At 29.6% G+C, this 22,777-nt stretch overlaps 10 protein-coding genes across 10 annotated transcripts; 5 read left to right on the top strand and 5 right to left on the bottom strand.

Moving 5' to 3' along the window:
* Positions 1-1,338: 1,338 nt before the first annotated feature.
* On the top strand, positions 1,339-2,771 carry OCT59_017499 (uncharacterized protein; the record flags this gene model as incomplete). Its single annotated transcript, XM_066137526.1, has 3 exons — positions 1,339-1,606; positions 1,710-1,847; positions 1,984-2,771. 3 exons carry the CDS (start codon positions 1,339-1,341, stop codon positions 2,637-2,639), a joined length of 1,062 nt encoding a protein of 353 aa, XP_066004101.1. The 3' UTR covers positions 2,640-2,771.
* A 160-nt stretch (positions 2,772-2,931) lies between these two features.
* On the top strand, positions 2,932-3,472 carry OCT59_017498 (uncharacterized protein). The gene is made up of 3 exons (XM_025317135.2): positions 2,932-2,985; positions 3,118-3,269; positions 3,339-3,472. The coding sequence occupies exons 1-3, from the start codon at positions 2,967-2,969 to the stop codon at positions 3,402-3,404; spliced, it is 237 nt and encodes a 78-aa protein (XP_025178904.1). The 5' UTR covers positions 2,932-2,966; the 3' UTR covers positions 3,405-3,472.
* Positions 3,473-3,515: 43 nt separating this feature from the next.
* OCT59_017497 (uncharacterized protein) lies at positions 3,516-4,748 on the bottom strand. Its single transcript, XM_025317134.2, has 4 exons — positions 4,613-4,748; positions 4,489-4,538; positions 4,346-4,405; positions 3,516-4,257 (listed from the first exon to the last, which is right to left on the bottom strand). Exons 1-4 carry the CDS (start codon positions 4,664-4,666, stop codon positions 3,762-3,764), a joined length of 660 nt encoding a protein of 219 aa, XP_025178903.1. The 5' UTR covers positions 4,667-4,748; the 3' UTR covers positions 3,516-3,761.
* A 99-nt stretch (positions 4,749-4,847) lies between these two features.
* OCT59_017496 (uncharacterized protein) lies at positions 4,848-5,401 on the top strand. Its single transcript, XM_025317133.2, has 3 exons — positions 4,848-4,905; positions 4,978-5,113; positions 5,209-5,401. Exons 1-3 carry the CDS (start codon positions 4,874-4,876, stop codon positions 5,245-5,247), a joined length of 207 nt encoding a protein of 68 aa, XP_025178902.1. The 5' UTR covers positions 4,848-4,873; the 3' UTR covers positions 5,248-5,401.
* Positions 5,386-7,313, bottom strand: OCT59_017495 (uncharacterized protein; the record flags this gene model as incomplete). The annotated part of the gene is made up of 8 exons (XM_025309280.2): positions 5,386-5,500; positions 5,574-5,717; positions 5,786-5,927; positions 6,006-6,165; positions 6,240-6,376; positions 6,433-6,562; positions 6,657-6,746; positions 6,810-7,313. The coding sequence occupies 8 exons, from the start codon at positions 7,311-7,313 to the stop codon at positions 5,386-5,388; spliced, it is 1,422 nt and encodes a 473-aa protein (XP_025178901.2).
* Positions 7,314-7,452: 139 nt separating this feature from the next.
* Positions 7,453-9,188, top strand: OCT59_017494 (uncharacterized protein). Its single transcript, XM_025317132.2, has 3 exons — positions 7,453-7,746; positions 7,836-8,055; positions 8,134-9,188. Exons 1-3 carry the CDS (start codon positions 7,466-7,468, stop codon positions 8,734-8,736), a joined length of 1,104 nt encoding a protein of 367 aa, XP_025178900.2. The 5' UTR covers positions 7,453-7,465; the 3' UTR covers positions 8,737-9,188.
* Positions 9,189-9,206: 18 nt separating this feature from the next.
* Positions 9,207-10,715, bottom strand: OCT59_017493 (uncharacterized protein; the record flags this gene model as incomplete). The annotated part of the gene is made up of 4 exons (XM_025309277.1): positions 9,207-9,704; positions 9,778-9,803; positions 9,875-9,945; positions 10,009-10,715. 4 exons carry the CDS (start codon positions 10,713-10,715, stop codon positions 9,207-9,209), a joined length of 1,302 nt encoding a protein of 433 aa, XP_025178899.1.
* A 284-nt stretch (positions 10,716-10,999) lies between these two features.
* Positions 11,000-13,402, top strand: OCT59_017492 (uncharacterized protein). Its single transcript, XM_025317131.2, has 4 exons — positions 11,000-11,069; positions 11,149-11,190; positions 11,266-11,418; positions 11,491-13,402. Exons 1-4 carry the CDS (start codon positions 11,025-11,027, stop codon positions 13,222-13,224), a joined length of 1,974 nt encoding a protein of 657 aa, XP_025178898.1. The 5' UTR covers positions 11,000-11,024; the 3' UTR covers positions 13,225-13,402.
* Positions 13,403-16,101: 2,699 nt separating this feature from the next.
* On the bottom strand, positions 16,102-17,631 carry OCT59_017491 (uncharacterized protein). Its single transcript, XM_025317130.2, has 2 exons — positions 17,389-17,631; positions 16,102-17,269 (listed from the first exon to the last, which is right to left on the bottom strand). Exon 2 carries the CDS (start codon positions 17,254-17,256, stop codon positions 16,615-16,617), a length of 642 nt encoding a protein of 213 aa, XP_025178897.1. The 5' UTR covers positions 17,257-17,269; positions 17,389-17,631; the 3' UTR covers positions 16,102-16,614.
* A 2,820-nt stretch (positions 17,632-20,451) lies between these two features.
* Positions 20,452-22,393, bottom strand: OCT59_017490 (uncharacterized protein). Its single transcript, XM_025317129.2, has 4 exons — positions 21,963-22,393; positions 21,705-21,875; positions 21,134-21,620; positions 20,452-21,050 (listed from the first exon to the last, which is right to left on the bottom strand). The coding sequence occupies exons 1-4, from the start codon at positions 22,126-22,128 to the stop codon at positions 20,864-20,866; spliced, it is 1,011 nt and encodes a 336-aa protein (XP_025178895.1). The 5' UTR covers positions 22,129-22,393; the 3' UTR covers positions 20,452-20,863.
* Positions 22,394-22,777: the final 384 nt, after the last annotated feature.

Genomic DNA, 22,777 nt, shown 5'->3' with positions numbered 1-22,777 from the left:
TTCTATCCTTAGAGATAGAAAGAAACCTTCTTCCTACGACTAAAATGTGGAATTTGATTTCTTTTTTTTTGCTCAATTTACATTGGACTCCCCCACTATTTAAAGATGGGACTTGCAAAAAGTGTTCTTATGTAACCGCAAGATTCGCTTTATTCATGTGGAAGAATCAGGAGAGATCTTGATATGATCCAGGACTATCAAAAATCTTATATAATTAAAGTTTCATAATCAGTCGATAAAGTTGGCGTTTTTAAATAAATAAATTAAAGAAATATTTTTGATAATAAAGGAAACAATAATGTAATTAAGGAAACCATTTTATTTTGTAACTTTCGACGACACACGTTGAGTTAAGAGTTCAACGTCACATTTCTTTAAACATTAAAATTTCAAATCGGGATTCACAAATTATCATATTTTTTTTTTTCATTTAATTCTGAAACAAAGGGTTTTTTCTTCATTAGTCATCATTCTGCAAAGTTTTTTGTACTTTCCATTGGATGCTGAAATATTAAAAAGATTTCAGTATTAACTTTGAGAATTTATTTGGTTCTAAGTTGTTATGGACTTTTGAGCCCAAGACTATATCGAACTATGAGAGTAATCTAGGGAAACGTTACTTTTGTATACAATATTGCAATAAATCTTTTTATGTAGCAGCCAATAAAATTCTCTCAATCGGAAAATTAATTTTTGGCAAGATTAACGTACATATCCTAAAGTAGTAAGTAAACTATTATGTTTAAAAGTAGTCGTATAAAATTTTGAAACAGGTGTACAACCGTCGGTAATAAAATGTACATTACAAACTAAATAAGTGCAACACAAATAAAAAAAGGAAAGTGTTGCCTAATTTATAATTGATTTTTATTTAGTATCAGATTATAAAATTAGCAATTACCTAAACTAATTAAACTAATTAAACTTGACATATAGAGTAATTGTGCCTGTGTAAAGTACACCATTTCTAAATCTAATTTCATGCTAATTATTGTTCGAAAAAAAAAATCGACAAAAAAAGTTAAGTGGATTTGAAAATTACTTAAATTATTTTTTCGTGTCCGTAAGTTACTAAAGTTACAAATTACACAAAATTCATTAAGACGCGCGCTTTTTTCATGATTAACGCGTATCACGTATGACGGCATTTGGTTTGGTTTGTATCATTTATCCAACATTGGATTTTTTTTTTTAAACGATAGTATGCAAATAAATTTAGAACTTCAACTCCTTTCCATGTTCAATGAAATTTTTTACTGAAATCTTTTTTTTGTCAAAAAAAAAAAAAGTATTTTAATCTTTTAATGATTTTATTCCTTTAAAAGTAGTACTTTAAAAATGAAAAATAATAATATGAAAAGTATAATATTTCAAAAAAAGAATTATTTACTTAATACTATAATAATATTATTAGTGTTTAGTATATTTACAATAGCGACAGTAACAGCGCAAGCGAATAACAATGGACCACAAACAACACAAGGTGGTAGTACCGGTATTGAGAGAGAAGGAGTATATATGGGAATAGAAAGAGAAGGAGAGGATTTGCCTCTACCACCACCACCACCAATAAATACTACTTATGTAGACCCATATGCTGATAAAAGTAAGTTAAAACAGTGATTTATTAATTAATTTAATTTAATTTTTTTAATTTTTTGAATTATTAAGATAAGAATATTGATATTAACACATATTTCAATCAATAGTAAGAGGAAATGATTATCCATTAGACGCTGCTAGTTATTTAACGGGATTAACGTTAATAGCATCGGGTGTATTAAGCTTATTTCGAGGAAATAAGAATAAATGGTTATCAATATTTCTGGCCGCATTTTATGGAACAAGTATGTATTTTCAGAAGTATCTTTATAATAACGCAATTTATTTGGATTTAATCTAATTGAATTCTTATTTTTTTTTAAAGTAAAACTTTTTGTTTAAAGAAACTTCTAATAAAGCTTTTCTTTTTTTTTGGTATAGGTATTATATTATTATTATTTATTTTAAAATATCAGAATGTAACGAATCCATCATCAACAACAAGATTTGTTTATTTCGTTATATGTGCTGTGGCTGGTGCAGCGGCAGGAATATTTTTTATATGTCTGTGGCCAGCGGGCAGAGTATTGGTGGGAGCATTTGGCGGTTTCTCGTTCGCAATGATCTGTTTATCAACCCGAACTGATGGATTAATTTCAAAGCAATTCATTAGGTATATATGGATAGGAATATGGACAATATTTATTGCATCGTTAGCGAGTATAAAGAAATATTATCAATATGTCGCAATTATATCAACAGTAATGTCAGGATGTTATACACTAATGTTGGGAACAGATGTATTTGTACGTGCGGGAATTTTAGCGTCATTTAAAACCTTTTGGGGCTTTAATCAACCTGAAAATTATTTATATATTGTTGATACAAATGGTGTTATTATTTTGAGTACTATTGGAATTGTTGGAGGTATATTTGGAATCGGAGCTCAATTATTAGAATTATGGATGACTCAAAAGGGTAGTAATGACGATGAAAATAATGATGATGATAGAATGTCTATACCTTCTACGACAGAGGAGAAACCTACTGTTACTTTTACAAAAAAATTGAAAAATACATTTAAAAATTTTATATAATTTTTAATGAACAATTTCCAAACGATATGTTGTACGTAAATTTTGTAAAAAAAAAAAGAATTTTCTTAATCTAAATTAATCTAATTTTAATTATATGAAACGAGTAAAACAAGGGTCTGAATTTTTTTATACTAAACTTGTTACATCTACACGACATCTACACGAGATTTAAATTTTTGAAACAAAACTTGTTTCAGAAATTGAATCTTCGACCATCAGCCACAATAAGCCACTCATTAGCCACAGTTAACAGATTCATAAAAAAAACCAAAGAAACTAACAATTGCATTTCATACCTCTTTCGTTTTATCCAATATAATACAGAACATGGCAGGAGATCATAACTGTAAAATACCAATTTCATTTTTTTTTTATTTCTTTTCTCATTTTTAGATTTTTATTCACTGGTTCTATTTTTTCTTCTAAATTGAATAAATAAAATAACAAATATATTATGAAAATATTTCCGAATTTTCAGCATTAATTAAAAATGCTGCAATTGAAAGATGGGGTATAATGCGTAATAATTTACATCAAACTTTTCGTTTTACAAGGGCAACTATTGTTACAGGATTTATTTGTTCCGTTGCGATCCCACTTGGCATATATACTTTTTGTTATGTTGAAGATGTAAGTTATTCATTTTTATTTAAAAGGGAGTTAATAATTATGAAATTAATTTTTTTTTTATATATATAGTATAAATGGGATATAACTGCCATCCGTAGAGGCCAGACAAGAGGAGATATGAAAATAAAACACTAAAAGCATGTTATGTATATATATACAAAGCTTAATAAAAAAATCATTTTTTCGTGAATTTTGAATTGCAATTTTTGAATTTTTGCATACACAATGCGTTTGAAAAATATTATAGATTATATATATCTATCAACTATTTGCCATATCTCATAATTATTACCTAATTTATTTTTAAGTGAAAGACTCTGCTTATATTAAGAAAAAAGGAGTAGAGCTCAAAAGTAAAATGCAATAGGATAGTTATGTTAAAAGGATTAAAAAAAAAAATAAATGTAAAGAATTTTTAAAGTCTATTTCACAAAGAAAAAAAATTAAAAATTTACAAGTGAACTAATTGACGCAAAAATTCCAATATATAAATCATCGTCTTCTATCTCTAAAACTTCTATTATCTCTTCGTTCATCTCTTCTATCCCTCTCAATTCTCATTCCATTTCTATCCCTATCCCTATCCCTGTCCCTGTCCCGATCTACCCGATCTCTTTCCCTATCTCTTTCCCTATCACGATCACGATCTCTGTCATTGCCAATACCACGATAATTTCTTCCACCTCTATCTCTTTCTCGGTTTCTATCTCTTAAAACACTACTTCTTCTTTCAATAGGTCTGGGAGGTGGTCCAAAAAATATTGCCACGTCCAAAAAATCTCCAATAACAAATCTAGCATCATCAAGGTTTATTTCATCATGTTCTGATGTTGTTACATTATGAATTGTACCTAATTCTTTAAATGCATATTTACCACGTAAGTTATCAATGTATACTAATTTAAATGACAATTTTGCGTTTGGCCTATTAGCATCTGGAACCACTTCTTTAATTAAATTAGAAATTTCTTTCAACGTGGCATCCTTCCTATATGATTTATAATAAAGTATTTTATAAATATATACTGAAAAATAACATTTATTAAAAGAAAAAAGCTCAAAGCCTTAAGTTATACCATGTATATATTTGCACTTCGTCCTCGGTAGGTAAATGATCGGGTGTAAAATCGTCGACTCTTTACAGAAAAAAAAATCTAGTCAATTATACAATTAAATTTAATTTTTTCTTTTATTTTTTATTTTTTTTAAAAAAATATACCTGTGATGATGATTCAATCGATAAAACATTCGTAACAAAAATGGAACCGTCTACAAAATCAAAAAAAAAACATGTAGATAACTTAATAAGTATAAAACAAATTATTAGAGTTTTGAGACTTTACCTTTTCACGATCTACAACCAATTTTTGTTTTCCTCCGCTATTAGCCTCTGTCATGACAAAAAGTTAAGCCCTTTTACTACTTAATGAGGGAGCAACAAAGTAGAACTAAAAAAAAGAAAAATAAATACGCGAATGTTAAGATTGTTAACTAATGCTTTAGAATTGTATAAAAATCTGTAAGTGCGATCACGTGAAAACTAAAATTCAGGTTCATCAAAAATTTTTTTTTATTCTATCTTTGCAGATTCCTTATATTTCATAATGACTGACGTTAGAAATAGCGCTCTAGAAAAGTAAGCGTTTGGCATACTTTTTAGCATACTTTTTGAGCTATTTATGTGAAATTCTATCAAATTTAAATTTAGATATTCTCGAGGTGTATACCGAACACTTTTTCGAAGAAACTCCGTTTTTTTGCTTGGAATCTTTGCATCAGCATTTGCTTTTGAAATGGCCTTTGATTCCGCTACAGATAGATGGTGGGACAGAATTAATAAGGGCGTATGTAATTTAATTAAAATTTTACTTTTATAATTATAATATTATTATTATTTATTATTAAATTTAAATTTTAAAACTTAATTTCATTTTTACAGAAACAATGGAAAGATATAAAAGATAGATTTTCTCAATAAAATAAAGGAGAATTATAAATTGCAAAAAAAAAAATTATGGTTATGCAGTGCATATTTAAGTATTTAATTAATTAATTTTTCATTATTTTATCTTTATTTTTCTATATTAATTTCAATAAACGAAATTATTTAGTTGAATTATGATGAATTATTTGAATTTTGCGATTTCCATTTTGCCCATTCTGCTAATGTTTCATCACTAATATAATCATATCTCCATATATAACCGTCTTCCCCTGCAGCAATTACTTGTCTATATGTAAGAAAATAAGAATATCAAATTTTAATTTCATATTAACATATATAACTGTTTTTTTTACACATACTTGCAGTCTCTGGAGAATACACAACATCTAACAGCCTTTGTTGATCTACGATGACTAAGTTCCGATATTAGTCTCCCATTTAAGATGTTATAGATGTTAACACTTCCATTACTTGTACCCACACAGAAAAACTTTTCATCAAGACTTTAAAAAAATTTTTATTTAGAATAATTAAAAAAAATATATTTAAATAAGATGTTGTCTTTGTTTACCTCACATCAAATCTTGACCTACTGGGAGAATTATTTTTAATGGAAAAAGTTTTTATTACTTCCAAATTATCATAATTCCAATATTCAATCTTTCCACTTAAAGATTTGGATATTACATTTCGATTAGCAAATCGTATGCAATCTATCGAAAAATACTTTTAATATCTTTACAAAGCTATTTGTCCAAACAGGAAAGTAAGATGAAAAAATTGTATTTAACCTATTTGACTTGAATTACATTTTCTACTTCGTGTTTCAACGTCATTTTCGGATATATTTAATGGTTCTGTTGGTGGCGTGATCAAATCTGGAGTTTGCCAAATTCTAATCTCACCATTATAACTTCCGATCAAGAATGATTCACCAGATGGATGCCAGCACTATAAAACACCAGAAGATTTCGTTTAACAATAAAAATGATGAAGTAAATTTTCTGATATAATTGTGGACTCACTGTCACTGATGCTTTAGTTTGAAATATGTATAAACATTGTCCACTATTGACATGCCACAGTCGTACAGTCGAGTCTTTTGAAGCGGATAATATATGCAGATCATCTTTAGGATACTTTTGAATATCCGTAACGCTATCTATAAATAGTTTATTAATTTACTTATATTATGAACATAAAAAGACGATAATTTACCAGTGTGTCCCCATAATGTTCTCAAAGTACTGGATTGTGCGATCGAGACAATATATATGACACGTGATTTTCCACCCAAAGCAAGTAATGCATCACCATCTCGATGCAACCAACAACATGTCATTAATTCCTACATTAAGATATATGTTTAGAAGTTAATTGATTTGCCCACGGTTTATTTTTAGGTACTTTGATAAAAATTAAATAAATTCCAAATTACTTACACTTGACTCCAAGTTAATATTGTCTCCCACAACGAAATTTGACATAATATCCAAATGATCACCGCAATGCTCATTGTCATAAATATTCGCCTGAGGAACATAATGTTAAAAAATTTTATATTGTATGTAAATTCCAATATTTGAAATTTTTACCTGTATATCGCCAACACTGGCCAAAATGTTACTAGTGTCTTTAACATTTCTTTCAACATGTCCAAGTTTATTAAATTTTTTCTTGTACTGAGCACCAACCGGAGCAGAATAATGGTTCAAATTGAAAAAGAATGCTAATTGATTGATGTCATGACCGTGATTTTCTTTAACAATTCTTCGAAGACGAAAATTACGAAATATCAGCTCTTGTGGACCAACGCTTGTTACGATTCTTAATCTTGGAGCCTTCTTTTTCTCTGAAATTGTGGAAACAGTATTTCCGTTAGAATTATTAGAATTGTTAGTATTGCTGGAATTATTTGAATTGTTTGGCGATAAGTTAATTAACGTAGATTCTGAAGTTATTGGATCATTTTTAATACGAGCGCGTTTTCTTGGCTGTGTTTCACGATCAAGTTCTGGAAATGTAATGATAGGTGCAGAAGGGGAGAAGTTTTTAGAACTAGAGTCCGCACTTTTTTTCTTTGAGGAACGTGTTAACATATTGAGTTGTGACTTGTGAACTAAGACGCGTTTTATTCGCGTTTGAGATTAGCTAAACCATTTTTATAGTAGTTACACACAACACGTGTACTACCAAATAAATATTTATATAGAAGGATAGATTTGGAATCGGCAATTCGGATTAGTCATAAATGACTATTCCTGTTCGCCTCGCTTCCGCTACTTTTTGCCCTTTAATAAGTCATAATTTACTTTCACATAGTTCACGCTTATCTTCCTTACCTATTTCTTTTACGATCCCGCTCTCAACTATGTCAGCTACTGATTTAATGAAAGCTGCTCATATTACAAGAACAGGTGGTCCCGAGGTTTTAGAATATTCAGAAATCCCGCGTCCCGGCATAACAGGAACTGAAGACGTCCTCGTAAAGAATCTTGCAATTGGGGTCAATTATATTGATACTTATCATAGGTAATTATTTTATTTTAATTAAGAAAAAAAAGAAAAAAAATTAGTTAAAAAAAGTAAATTTCATTTTATCAAAATTTAACGAAATCCAGATCAGGCCTTTATAAACTAGCCCTTCCTACAGTCATCGGCAGAGAAGGCGCTGGAATTGTAGAGTCCGTGGGCGAAGGTGTAAAAGATATTTGTCCTGGTGATCATGTTGTCTATTTCGGTGCGCCAAGTTACGCGGAATATACGACTGCCAACGCAAAATACGTTGCTAAATTACCAGAGGGAGTCGATTTTAAATCGGGTGCTGCTTCTCTTCTCCAGGTATAGAGTCCTTTTTAATTTTACTAAATTGAGGTTCAAATTCCATAATGTTGTTGACTATGCTCTTTACTTTTAAAGGGTTTGACTGCATGGACTTTAGTTTCGCAATCTTATTCCGTGCAACAGAAAGATTGGGTTCTTATCCATGCAGCCGCTGGAGGAGTAGGTCTTCTTCTTACGCAACTTTCTAAACGACTTGGTGCAAATGTAATTGGAACCGTCTCAACTCCGGAAAAAGCAAAAATAGTAAAAACTGCTGGAGCAGATCATGTAATTAATTACTCTCATGAAAACGTGACTGAAGAAGTTCAGCGACTCACAAATAATCTTGGAGCTCATGTAGTTTATGATGGTGTAGGTGCTAGTACTTGGGAAACGTCTTTAGCTTGTGCACGAAGACTTGGATCTGTAATTTCGTTTGGAAATGCTAGTGGTACTGTGCCACCTTTCACAATTTCAAGGTTGGCCGAAAAAAATTTAAAGTTAATGAGGCCTTCTTTATTTAATTATCTCACAACAAAGGAAGAATTTCAAAAATATACTGCCGAGATATTGGAAATGGTAGCAAAAGGAAATTTAAAAATTAAAATTTGGAAAGTATACAAATTAAGCGAAGCTAAACAGGCTCATATAGATTTGGAAGAAAGAAAAACATCGGGTAAATTATTATTAGAACCTTAATATTACGGTACTAAGTAGCTCAGCACTTGTAGTCGCGTGAATAAATTGAGTAAATTTTGTGACAAATAATGATAAGTATAATGAAAAATGTTTTACAAATGCAAGTAGTAAAGTGGAAATATTGGAAGTATTCCATTGGAACACTAAATGGAACAGTAGTAGTTAAAAATTATAAATTTTCAGCATATATTATTTTATGTGCAAAATAATTTTTATTAGACATTGGAATTAGATCTAACCTCGTAACTGCAAACATGTAAGAAGATGGTAAATACTGTATATACTGTATATCTAAATAGTTTATATCATTAATTTCAGCAAATATTTTATTAGTGTATATATATGTACTCTACATGATAAATAATTTTTTTTTGAAGATTTCTATTTTCTTCTATTCTATTCTCTTTATAAGTTATATAATCTTAAATGTTTCTGAAATTTTTTCTACGATATATGTTTAATGTATATTATCATTTATCCTTTGTTTCCAACATTCTCAACTTCTCAACCTCTTCTTTTCTTTTGTCGATATTCAACCACTCAAAAAAATCACATTTTCCTTCCGGACCACCGGCATTACAAGAATAAAAGTAGCGTCCCACATTACGCCCATTGAACACAGGTTTAAGCATACATAGCTCACCATGATGACAGATGGGAGTCATCTCACTTCCATATTCATCCCGAAATTGACGAAACGTGATATTTATACGTTTAAAACCTGCTATTGGATGTTTGTCGATAGAATTCTGAGGACACACTTCGTGTTTCCAGAGTTCTTGGCAAGGGGGCCACATGATTATTAGCGAATTGTGTTCAAGTGGAATTGAATAAATTGTAGATGGTGATGTTTTTTGTGTTGCATTCGTTGAATTTGATTCTCCATTACCAAATCGACGAAGACGAAACTGGCGGGTAACTCCCAAAGAAAGTGACCCGATAATAGGCAGAGGACCAAGATGAGTTAACTAGCACAAATAAAATTAATGATTAAGATTATACATAAATTATGAGATAGATAATTTTTAGAAATATAATTACTCTGTCACTATGCCAATTAACAGCCTCTATATAGATCAACTAAGGTTAACAATAGAAAATAAACATACGTAAATAATTCAGCGTGTTTTAAAATTACCTTTTGAATTCGCATAACAATTCACTGCTGCAATGTTTGGACTCCAATCTCCTTGCACTTCATATTCATAACTTATAACAAGTATGAACATTAGTTAAAGAAAAAAAAAGTCATTTGCGATCCTCTATACTTACATTTTCCTTTCCTTTCTTTGTTCATTGACTATATTCATTATAATGGTTTTCGCTTGCTCCATTTCCGGCGGGAAATAGCGAGCATTATTGGAACTTCTTGTTTTCATTTCATTTGATATATAATATTGACTTGTATGAGGTGAAGTAACTAAATTTCCAAATAAAAACCCTTGGTTACGTGTAAAAGTTTCACTTTCCTTCAACATTATTCGTAATAGGGAGTTTGCCAATTCTTTCGGTAACACATTGTGAATGAGCATACATGGAGTTCTCGCCGAAATGTCCTCCTGTCGATACAAGTATAATGTTTGTGTTTGGGTTCTTTTTTTAACCGTTAAAGATTTTAGTGGCCATTTTAAAACTTCTTGTAAATTTAACAATTTTTTATTAGATGAATTATTTTGTTTATTAACTGCCGCCTCATTTAATTCATCAAATTTTCTCTTTTTAGAAGAGCCACTATCAATTTTTTCAGAATTCTCATTTTCTGCTTGTTTTTTTTTAATAAAAGAATCTAACTTCGGTTGTTTCAAATGTAAAAAACTTTTATTTTTATTGATGCGTCCTTCTTTTTGTTCCAGATAAATATTCGAGGCTTTTTCTATTTGCACATTACTAAGTTTAAGCGCGACTATTAAACTTTGCTCTTTAGCATCTGGAAAAAGCTGCTTAAGCTTTTGTAGACTTTCTTCAAACGTTCCCGACATTTCTACTACAAGTTTCTAAATAATAAATAAAAGTTATAGAAGTTAACATTAATAAGAATAATAGGATAAAGAAAAGAAGAAGTACCGACATCATCCCGTTGATAATAAATAAACTGCTACACGCGTCAGGAAGATCGTCATGGAGCCAGTCATGGAGCCAGAATTATCAGGATTATTTATGAAATTAGAATACACGCGGTTCGGAATTTCTGAAGGGTTCGGAAGCAACCGTCAGCTGAATGAGGTAATTTACCTCCTGGAATTCCAAATCACGAATTCAATTCTCTCTTCTTTAAACGTTTTAACAATATGGACGAACTCATTGCGGGTGCTGCATTAAGTACTGTGACCTTTGTAAGAAATTACTTTTTAAAGCTTATAGAATATAATTTTTTTCTTTTTTTGTTGATATACTGATACAATATATAATTAGGTTGGCAAAGCTGCGTTCTCTCATTCTATGAATTATGTTCTGGTGCGTGTTTTCTTTTAATTTATATCGAATAGAACAATTATTATTAAATTAAACCTTTTATTATTAACTATTAAGAGACAAGTCGCGACCAACGTGACTAATAACATGGCGAGCAGAGTTACAACTTACATGCGAAAGGATACTTCTTCCTCCACTTCCAAGGAAGAGAAAAGCAAAGTTGTTTCTTTAATCACCGCTAATGAGGAAGAGCTAAGGCGTGCAAAAGAGGTTAATATTAAATAATTCGTTCGATTTATGTAATATTAATAGATATCTCAGTGGTATTTTTTTTGAACTCAGAATTTAGGACTTAGTATTCGTATGGTATTACCAGCAATCGAACTAATAGAAATCATTTCAGCACGTGGCAATACTACGCTACAATCGACGGTTGAGCACGCAAAACAATTGCAAAAAGAAATTGTGTCAGTTGGAAAGAAACTTGACCCTCAATTAAATCAAAGTTCAGAAAGATTGTCCTTACAAGAAGTTACTTCATATAACGAAAATTTAATAAAAGAGATTGAACTACTAATACAAAAGATTGAAAGATTTGTTCCATATCTCAATCTTATAATGACAACAAGCGGAGCTAATTTAAATTGGAGTTTGCCAAATTCTGTTAGCCCTTCAAGATTCTTACAATCTTCTAATTTATTATCCGAAGCTAACAGGAAATTTGCTAATAGTAAAGATGAACAAATACGTGTTGGACCTACATATAAGCTGAAATTATATTACATGTTTACAGCTTCAGTGAGACCGAAATCTATTAAAGATTTCACTTGGAAAGAAGAATTTACAAAATGTAACGCTAGTTTAAATAGAGTACGCGAAATTGAGGGAAAGAAGAAAAAGAAAAGTAAAGAGTTTATATATGAGTTGGTTTTAATAGAAGATTTAAACGATGGAAGGTATCATGAAGAATTTGATACGGAAGATTTAGCAAAGCAAAAAGAAACCACATCTAAGCTAGGTAAACCAAATGAAACCATCCCAGGAAAAGTTCTTCGTATTCCAGTGAGTGATATTTCTCGTTTATATTATACATCTTCTGGAAGTTTGTTAAACATTGAAGAGTCAAGGTCGCCAGTTTTGGTACTTAAAATTATAAAAGGTTTATCTAAATCCCGAATAATTAAAGAAGGAATAATGAATGCAAAGGATACAGATTCTAATCCATTAGTGGTTACTCCGGAGAAACGTAAAAAAGATTCGAAGTATCAAATGAACGCAGAATTTTATGCATTAGAATTATTTCAAGAATCAGATGACATTCCAAATACAAATGATCAAGAGTTAGAGGAAAATGAAGAAGAGGAGATCTATAGTAGTGACGAAGAAGAGGAAGAAGAAGAAGTGGAAGAAGAGACTCACTCGCCGAAAAAAGCGCTTTCACCCATAACGCCTGGTGAGCCAGAAACACCCTCACCACGAAAAATAGCTTTACCTTTAACTCCTACTCCTAGCGAGCCAGAATATCTTTCAACCCCTTCACCAAGAAAAATACCTCTACCTCCAAGCCCTGAAAAAGATGAAGATTCAACTATAAGTGATGAATCAGAAAATGAAGCAAATAAGGTTACTAGGAACAATACTACTAATACTGAAGGAACAGAAATCCAAAAGACTCATGATATTACTAATAATAGAAAGGAGATTTTAGAGGTTTCCGAGGGCCAAGACGAATCTAATGAGACTATTGAGAATAGTATGAAAACTCTGAGTCTTCTAGAATTTATCTTGCGTTTAAGCGCATTAGAAGTAAGTGAACAGAAAAGTCACCTTGAAGTAACCGATGAAAAGCTTAATCTCTTTCTTAGAGATGAAGATTCATCTGGAGCTTCAGCTGGTTCACAAACTCCAGAATCTACACCGTCTAAATCAACATCTCGTACTTCGAGTCCTCGTGTTACACCAATTAAATCGTCATCATTATCTTCAACTAGAAGAAGACTATTTAAAGACGACATAAAAGAAGATTACATGGATAGTCCGTTGGCAAATAAAATGTCAAATTTGAAAATCAAATAATTATGAAAATAATTTTTCTTTGATCTCTTAATGTTATAATTTAACAAAAAAGAAACATTTGATTAATGAATTTCCTCATATTAGTATGAAAGATTTTTTTATATGTAATTCCACATTGCATTATATTCAAGTTACCAAATAAAAGAGGAACTGGTATACAAAAGTATTGGACCGCAAAGTTTTTTGCTTATTACTATGTGTAAACCTTTTTTTATTTATTATTATTATAAATTCAAAGTAATGATGAAAATGTTCTAAAATCCTTCGATGACTGACAGTTATAACTTGCTTCATATTTTAAAGGATATTATGAAGTGAATAAAAATTATAATTCCACATCCGATGGTGGTAAAATCACATCCCGGGAAATTTAATATGTTGACAGGAGTGATAACCTATCTATAAAATATATACCAGTAAATATTACCAACAGTAATTTTTCTTAGCTATTTACATAATGAAAGACGTAATTAAATAAAAAAATGAATAACTTTCAATTATGAGATACTAATTAACTGTGCTTTACAGTATGTCATGTGTCCAAACTTTTTTGATGTTAGGAGAAATACCAGTCATGATCAAAAATCAAAAGTACTATACGTAATTTAGTTCGTACAAAACATTAATTTATACTTGTAATACTTGTAACAAATGGCATTATTATATTTTATGGCTATTGTGCCATTTATAATTATTTATGTATAATTATTTTATAAAAACGCTAATATTCTAACATTACATACAGATCGCTCATTTAAAATATTATATGGTGAAAATATAAGAAAAAGATTCAGTTTTATATCAATGATGGTAACTGAAGGTAATATAACAGGAAGAAAGTATTATTATGAGTTTAGTTGTATTGTATAATCATTTTGACTTTTGTTCATAAATTAGACTCTTATTTTAATATATTTTTAACTTAATAAATTACTATAATCTTGTTATATTTAACTTATTAACCCATTAGAATATGAAGATTTGGAAAATAAAAGCAAAGTTTTATTTTCTTTTTCTACCTTTTTTACCTTTGTTTATGATATATTCTTCACTTGAATTGTATGGATATTGTTATCTTTAATTGTGATTTTATCTTTAGCATGGCTTTATTATTGCTTTAATTATATATAAATTATTATTCTATATTAAATAACAAAAGTAAGTTACTGTTAACTGTTAATATTTAAATATGAGTATTTGTTTTTAATCCAAAAAATACATTTTGATATTTGTAAATTAATGGCAAAAAGTAAACTAAATACTTGATGATAATGTAATCATTTAACTCTCAAAATGATTAAGGCAACAGAAAAAAATCAAGTCATTTGCTAATTAAAAAATAATTTTAGTTGTAACTTTTTGTATCAGGTAATCCTAAGTAAAATAGATAAATTAATAATCCATTTCTTGGCCTTTCAATAGTTACCCTTTGTACAATCACATTATATAAATTACCCATTATAAATACCCATAAAAACCAATACCTATTAACATATAAAAATAGACATATACCTTTGGAACTAATATTTAGTAATAATATATAAACTCCTCTGTACACATTTTATTTTGGTTCTGAAAGGTATAAGTATGGGGTTGATGTAATTAGCTAACACTTTGAAATTTATAATTGATCCTTGGTAAATGGATTGATATATTATGTGAATTTGGAAGTTTGAATTCCAACTTTTTTTCAAAGAACATTTTCAAGCCATGTAATTTAATCCTTATTTAAGAGACTTTTAATTGCCTTTGTTAGAGATCCCTAAAATTCTGCTGATATATTGTTGACAAATAATCTTTTCCAGATTGCGTGTCTCTTCTTTAAACTGCAAGAAATTTGTTACGGATGTTCATTTTCTCTTAAAAGATTATACATAAAGTAGTAAAGTTAAAATACATTCGTATGATCTCTTGTCTCTTCATTTAGTTCTATGTTGATCGTTTGCGCCTCAATCTTCACCAGATTTCAAATCAATTAAATCTATTTCATTTGTATTAATTGTTTCATTCTGTGTAAATACAAAGAATAACTATTATCCATTACTCGGTTTTCTTTGCTAGTTGAACCATTTAAAATATTAGAATACTCATTAAATTAATGTAACATTGAATTCTCCTACTACATTTGACTCGGTATGAATAAATGCAATTTACAATAAACGGATTAAAAATAGTAATTTCGTGATACAGACAACTATATACTGTATATGCTTACTTTTTTCATACAAAAAGTGATTTCCATGAATTTTTTGAAAATTAATCAATGAACAAATAAGGTTCCACTATAACGCTCCAGTTTAATCACGTGATGAACAACAATGATTTCGTCACCAAGAAAAGGATTCTTGAATCAAAAGAAGAATTTTGACGGGAATTTGACATCTTCATTGATTTATGGACAATACATTGTAAATTTTTGAAAATCAAGAAGCATATATGATGTCAACTTTTTTTGAAGTTTATATTTATATATAAAGAAACTGAAATTCCGATTATTGATATGTGTAAAGTTCACAAATATTTAAATTATCAGAATTTATTAAATTCAGGTGAGTTTTTTGTGAAATGTTTCTTATTTTTGCTTAGGTTGCGCATTTATAAAAAAGAATGATTGGTTGCACGTGATTACAAAGACGTTTTGTTTTGGTTACTAGCAACTTGTGGCACAGTCTCCACCCCTTGCAATTCCACTTTGGTAGCTTGCAGAGAGTTGTTCGCGAATTGTGATATCTTCTTCTTTCTTGTCTTTCATTATAGTAAGATCTTCTTGCAACTTAATGATTTAGGTTCTATGTTTATCATACATCTTTCTACTTGATGCCCTCAATTGGAGTGAATAATAATAGTTGGTCATTTCAAATTTTTACGCGTATACTTACATATAATTTTGAAGTCTTTCAGATATAATCTTCATTTATTATTTCTTTTTTTCATAAATGGTATCAATAAAAAACAAAAAAAGCTATTAATAGTTAATATAAAGAATAAAAAAATTGTAATGTCCTCTTATTTTGTATCTACATATTATAATTTTTTGTTTTTATGAATTTTTTTCCTATATTCTTTAATTCTTTAAACTATATAATTTTTTCTTCATATATTAAGTTTCAAATTCCTAAATAATAAACTAAAATAATAATAAATGATAAATGAAATTGTTAAAAGGGGAGTGGGCATAAAAATGTATATACAAGGATTTTAAGAAAATAAAAGAAGTATATATACAAAAATCGTGCTCACAAATGAAAAGAAATATTATAAATATAAAATATATGAAAAATAATTCAATAAACAAATATGTATTTAATTACTGAAGAAATTGATTGCTAAATAAGCCAAGTGACGCTAAATGAATCAAATCAAATGCTAAAGTAATAATGCTGAAATATGTTAATAATAAGATGTTTGCATAGGTTCTTGAGAATCTTCGTCCCAAGTTTTTGTAACATTATTGTCACCATCCGGAGGATAGCTACTCCAATCACCATATGATTGTTGCTGGTAATGAGGAGGAGGATGAACGATACCACCATTCGGAATTACAAGACCATTAGATTGAAATCTATTATTATTACCATTATGTGAGAATTTACAATCATCTCCGTAACGACAAAAACCTTTTGCGAAAAATCTACAAGGAGTTGAACTTCTAGGATGAGTTAACACTCCAAATTTGTGTGCATCGTTGTTATTCCTGTTTCCGTTTGATAATATTTCCTCAACTCCATTTTGATATTCTTGGCCTTGTCCCTGTCCATTTTGTTGTGATTGATCATCATGAGAATATCTACAATTTTCTCCATAACGACAAATTCCACGTGCAAAAAATCGACAAAGTGGTATATCGCTTCGTCGTTGTTGAATACCTACAGAAGCAACTTCGCTTACTTCACCAATGTTGGTATCAATGTTATTGTTTGAGGCAGATCCGTCATTTTCATTTGAAATATCTGATGGTTCTTCGTGGGGAAGTTCTCCTTCCTCATGTTCTAATCCTCCCTCAACTTGAACTTCGTCATGTTGTTGCATCATGAAACTTCAAATACTTTTTACAAAAAAAAATGGTAAACATAAAGGCACTGATACGTAAGTTACTTTTTATTGTATGACGACGATGCAAAAAGCAAATTAAGGAATAGTTAAATTATAAAAGAAAATACTTACCAACCAATGGTTTGTCAGAACCGATATCTGTTTACTATTAATGTTCGGAATAATAAATATACCACTGGTTTTCCTAATACTCTGAACACAAAACTCACTACTTTTTAACGTTACTATAACGAAACCCTAAATTTTTATTATTTTTATGAGAACGTATTGTTCTAGTTTGGTCTTAAAAAGATTTTCTTTTGATCAAGAAAAAAAATAAACTTAGTACATTGAATGTATCACTAATTTGTGGCTTACATCGAAAAATCGAGCATCCACCTTACACTAAGAATAATGACAAATCATGTTCGTCACGTGCTATTTACAAATTAATTTTGAGACTGAATATAAACTATTGCCATATCCAATTTAAACAAATATTTTGTTAATCAAAATATTTAGGACTCTTTAGTACTACACTACTAGTAAATGATAATGTGTACATTTAAAGATAGAATAGTTGCTGCAAAGGTAATACTTGATATAAATGTCTATAATTTGTATTTTTCTCTTTATATAAAAATAAATAAAGTATTTTAAAATAAAAAAAATTTAATTATCTTGATTAGCTTTTACAATGGATATACTTTAAAATATGATCCAAATAATGTATATATTAAGTAGTAAGTTTAAATGAAAAATAATAAATTACATTATAAAAATCATTTATAATTAAATAAAAAGAAAGAAATTTGATAAAATCAATAAAATTTAAAAAAATACCTATATATTTGGTATATACAAGCAAAATTCAATTTGGCCTAATTTATTACAGAAAATTTCATATAATTTTTCTTTATCTAAATAAAAAAAAATTTAATATATTTGATATAGGAATCCATTATAAAACAAGTATATTACTTATAATACAAAGTGAATCCACAATTTGTTTATTGTATTAAAAATTATATAGTTCTTCAATTCAAATTTCAGTTTAATTTAATGAATATATGTATTCTCTTCTTAGAATTATTTTATCATCAAGTCTTATTAGCAGTTTGAATATTAAGAATTTAAATTTTAAAATAAAAAAACAATCTTTTTTAATTAAAATTCTTGTAATTGTAAAATTACTTTTAACCAATTAGAATTTCTCGTTTTAGCAATAGCTTCTTTTATATTTTCTTTTATATTATATATATAAGTCGAATTCTAATATGAAGCGTAGATCATTGCAGATTAACTGGATTATGATTCACGCTTATGTAATGTAAGGTGCAGTAATTCTTTGAAGGCCTAATAATTAATTAATAATAAATAAAGCATGGTTATAGCGCGTTATTTCGTAAACTCAAAATATAAAAGTACCCAAATCGGAAATTGCCATAGGTCGTTGTTCCTGCCATCTTGCTATTATGCTCCTACCTGAATTATGAATTTTAAATAAAATTTCCGGCAATTGAAGTAATATTCCGGAAATCTGCTGCGGAAAAATTCCGGAATTATTAATTATAGATCCTTAATTTAAAGGTCGTAATTTTTATAAATGACTTCATCATTAATGAGTTTTGTTATATTTAGTACTCTATGACTCTTCTTATAATAATACCATCCTATATAATAATCTAGAACTTGGTAGAATGTGATAAAGAATTTCGAAAAAAGTTTGAAGAGTCTGAAAAAATGGAAAACTTAACGTGCAAAATCGTCTTCTCGAATATTTTTGTACCGAAAAACAGATTACACACAGAACATGGTTCGATATCATTACCTCGAGGCATTCTTCCAAACGGATTCAAAGGCTAGCGAAAAATAGTGTTGATAGTTATAAGGTAACGTATTCTGCGTTTCTTATACAGGGCTGAGTAGAAGTTGGTATGCTCCCTCTGCGTTCATTCTCTGTCTTTGGAATTTAGGAAATGATCCTCTGTCAGAGAGCAATTTCAGCGGGAAAGATGAGAGTCACAGCGATCCTCTGTCTTCACCTTGTGATAGAGTCCTCTGTCTTTCGCCCCAATCTTTCATGGGACTCTGGACCAACCTCTACCCTGGAGTCCCTTGTTATTTTACCCTTTTTTGCTTTCAGATTCTGATTTTTATTCTTCCTCAATTTTCCTTTTCAATAGAAAGAACTCTGATCCCAGGCTTTTGTGTATTGTCGCATAACACTTTCTCTGAGATCCTCGCTTAAAATATATTCTACTTCAGGCCCTGAATAGAAATGATCCGATCGTCAAACTTCAATGTGAAACTCAAGATGAAACTCAAGATGAACCTATTTCACACACATAGTAAAGAAACCACCGAAGAGTAAGTATCGAGTTGTGCACTTTTCTAATTGATTTCATACATTTATTTCATTCTTCTTTTGTGTAGAGAATAATATGCCTATATCAACGATTTATGATCTCCTCGGAGCCATGTTTTGCTTCCGAGAAGAATTAGCCAAGCCATTAGGTGCTGTGCAAAAGCTTAAAGTAGCAAAGGATCGCAAATTTGAAGTCATTGATTCAGTCCGTTATTATATGAGCTATAATAAAGATGCCAATTATCATTTCTGCATCGTCACTTAAAATTTTAATACATTGATTGATGTCAACGAAAAAATAGAATTTCTTACACGTGTATGCATTGGAGTTTATTACTAATACAGTTTCACAATATAACTAATTGTTTTATGATAATTTTGATTATACCGTCAAAAATAAAGGCGTAGCAGTGATGCTACTTCAAATCTGTATAGCACACTAATCCAAAGCATTATCTCTAAAGATTATTCTCGCCATCACATGATTACTGCGCTATATATCGATTAGATTATTGCCCACATTGCGTAAATGCGCATCGAAATAATTATATGGATAATTACTTTATTACATAATATTATATTACATGGACGTTAATGAACATTTTTCGACTTTTCGTTGACCAGGAAAAATCACATGACTGATCGTTGGTTATTATACCGTGAGTATATGGAACAACCAAAATTGTAACCGCATATTATATTATAATGAGGTATACCAAAAAGGGGGTTTTTAGTCTGCGCTATACGGTAAAGTATATTAAAGATTTGATTTTTAATTATGTATTATTATATTTATTAACAAAAGATTATGAATTGGTTTATCTTATAAAATAAATCATAAATTTAGGACATATAATGCTATTAATTTTTCATGATACAGTTTTATATCAATCAAAAGAACTTTCTATATTTATAAAATATTGTATAAATTCAACAAAAAATTTATGAAATATATAAAACCTGAATATATATTTTTGTTATTTTTTTCACGTGAATTCAAAAAAGACTTTTGTTATAAAAAATGATCAAGAAAAAAAAGATAAAAAGAAGAGTATTTCTCTTACTCTACTTACAAAAAAAGAAATCCTAAGCACAACAAACACACTGATAGATTTTGTTCATCTATGTACTTATAACATTATTGTACATGAAATATTTTTTTTATATATTAATTTTTTTCTTTTTTTTCCTATATCCCAACTAATTTCTAAATACGATGTTTATTAAAAACGTTCGGTGTTAAACTGGTAATACAGAGTGATGATGATGAGCTCCTCCATTACTTCCGGAAAAAGGGTATGAATGATTTGACGTTAAAGAAGGATTTGTTCCAACTTGAATACCAGCGATCCATCCAAGTTTGTCAATAAATTCGTTGATTGAATGTTGAAACATACCATTTGATTCACGATTGTGTTGTGCCAGGCTGTTAATTGAGAAAGAAAAATCTTCATTAGAACAAAAAACAAATTCGGGAAACGAAAACTTAACAAAAAAGAGAATACGCACTTTCTAGCCCATTCACTGACAACCATTTGACCATATATTTTTCCTTCGCTAACTTTACTAGCAGCATCAACGATAGCTTTCGTCCAATATTCGGCTAATTTGATATATAGATCACGTTTAATTTCGTTATGTAAGTGATTTTCCCAATCAGGTAATCGCTGTGTAATAGAGGTAGCCAAGTGAAGAAAAGAAAATGTTGTAGTAGGAAATTCTTCGGTTGAAGTAAAATGAGCGGCGTAATCTAATATAGCTCCTTTCAATTCCATAATAGCAGGTTTAACCCTATTAAAACTATAATCATCTTTAACTTGTCCCCATTTTGAGTAAGGGAAACTATCTTGATATTTTTTCTCCATACTATTTAATACATTAGTCACTGAATGAATTGTTGGACGAGGAATATTTAGCGCAATTTCTGATTGCAAATGTGGGTGAGAATCGATAAGATTATTTATTAATGATAATAACTGAGGCTTATCAAGCGTCGCTATTCAAAAAACGAAGGGGAATGGAACTAAGGTTAGAAAAGCATACAGTTACGAGAATGGAGCTTAATGAGAATGCAACATACCTAATAGTTTACTTAAAGGAAACTCTCTTTCACTACTCATTTTTGTTCTTTTAGCCGTAGCATAGTCTCTTTCCATATCATATGAATGCATAAATTTAGGTGAGCTAGGAGGACTTTTATTATCACTCATAGAATCGTCCGAGTCGTAACCTGGTTTTCGTTTGCCTGTGACTATTAACAATATAAATTAAGCGAGATATTAGATATTAACACTGAAATGCTAATATTTATTTAAAGTGAAACTATCAATCAAATTACCTTTGGGCACATCGGCAATCGAAATTCTCGACCTGTGAATGATTTGAGAGTGATGACCACCATCAATAGAAGCAGTTCTTATAGGGCGTAAATTGCCATTAGGATGGTGGAAAGTTGGTTGGTGAAAAGTCCTAGGTAAAGGAAAGCAAGGTGAATTATCGCTCATATTTGGTTACTTATTAATTCTAAATGAGCTTGTTTAAATTTTGTTTTTATTTTATTTTATTTTATTTTGTTATGATTTCTGGAGGAAAACAACAAAAATAAAGGGACGTTAAAAAGGTTTATAACAGAAATAAAAAAAAAGACCACTGAACTAATATAAAATAAATGATAGTGGCTTTCTGTTCTTTTTATTGCTACTAAGACTATGGCGGACGAAAAGGCGGAATATGCGGAAAAAAAAATTTCAGGGAGAAAACTTTACCAACAGGTTATTCAATTTTCGGCGTTCGATTGGCTAATATACGAAAGGTAAATGGAATAGTGACTAAGCCACTTTTATAAATAGTTCGCAGTTGTGATAGTGTATTGTCCAGGAGTCAAATTTGGGAAAGACTTTTTTTAAATTGATTCTTGTCATTATCATAAAACTAGGAATACTTGAAAATGTGTGACAATAGATAATAGTTGGTCATAAGATTCAATATTTTTGGAAGGCGTACAGTACTTCCTTTAAAGAAAAAGGATTTGTCATTCTGCGCCCTATTGTTCTAGTAAAAACGATCACATAATTTGATTGGACAATATTGTAATATCGATCTTATCAACAAAAAATTTTATCAAAATGCTTTAATAGAACAATTCTCTTACTT

This window comes from Rhizophagus irregularis, chromosome 26, assembly GCF_026210795.1.
Source record: "Rhizophagus irregularis chromosome 26, complete sequence".
Classification (NCBI taxonomy): domain Eukaryota; kingdom Fungi; phylum Glomeromycota; class Glomeromycetes; order Glomerales; family Glomeraceae; genus Rhizophagus; species Rhizophagus irregularis.
The sequence above is the reverse complement of the archived record's forward strand: the minus strand, read 5'-3'. Positions and strand labels throughout refer to the sequence as shown.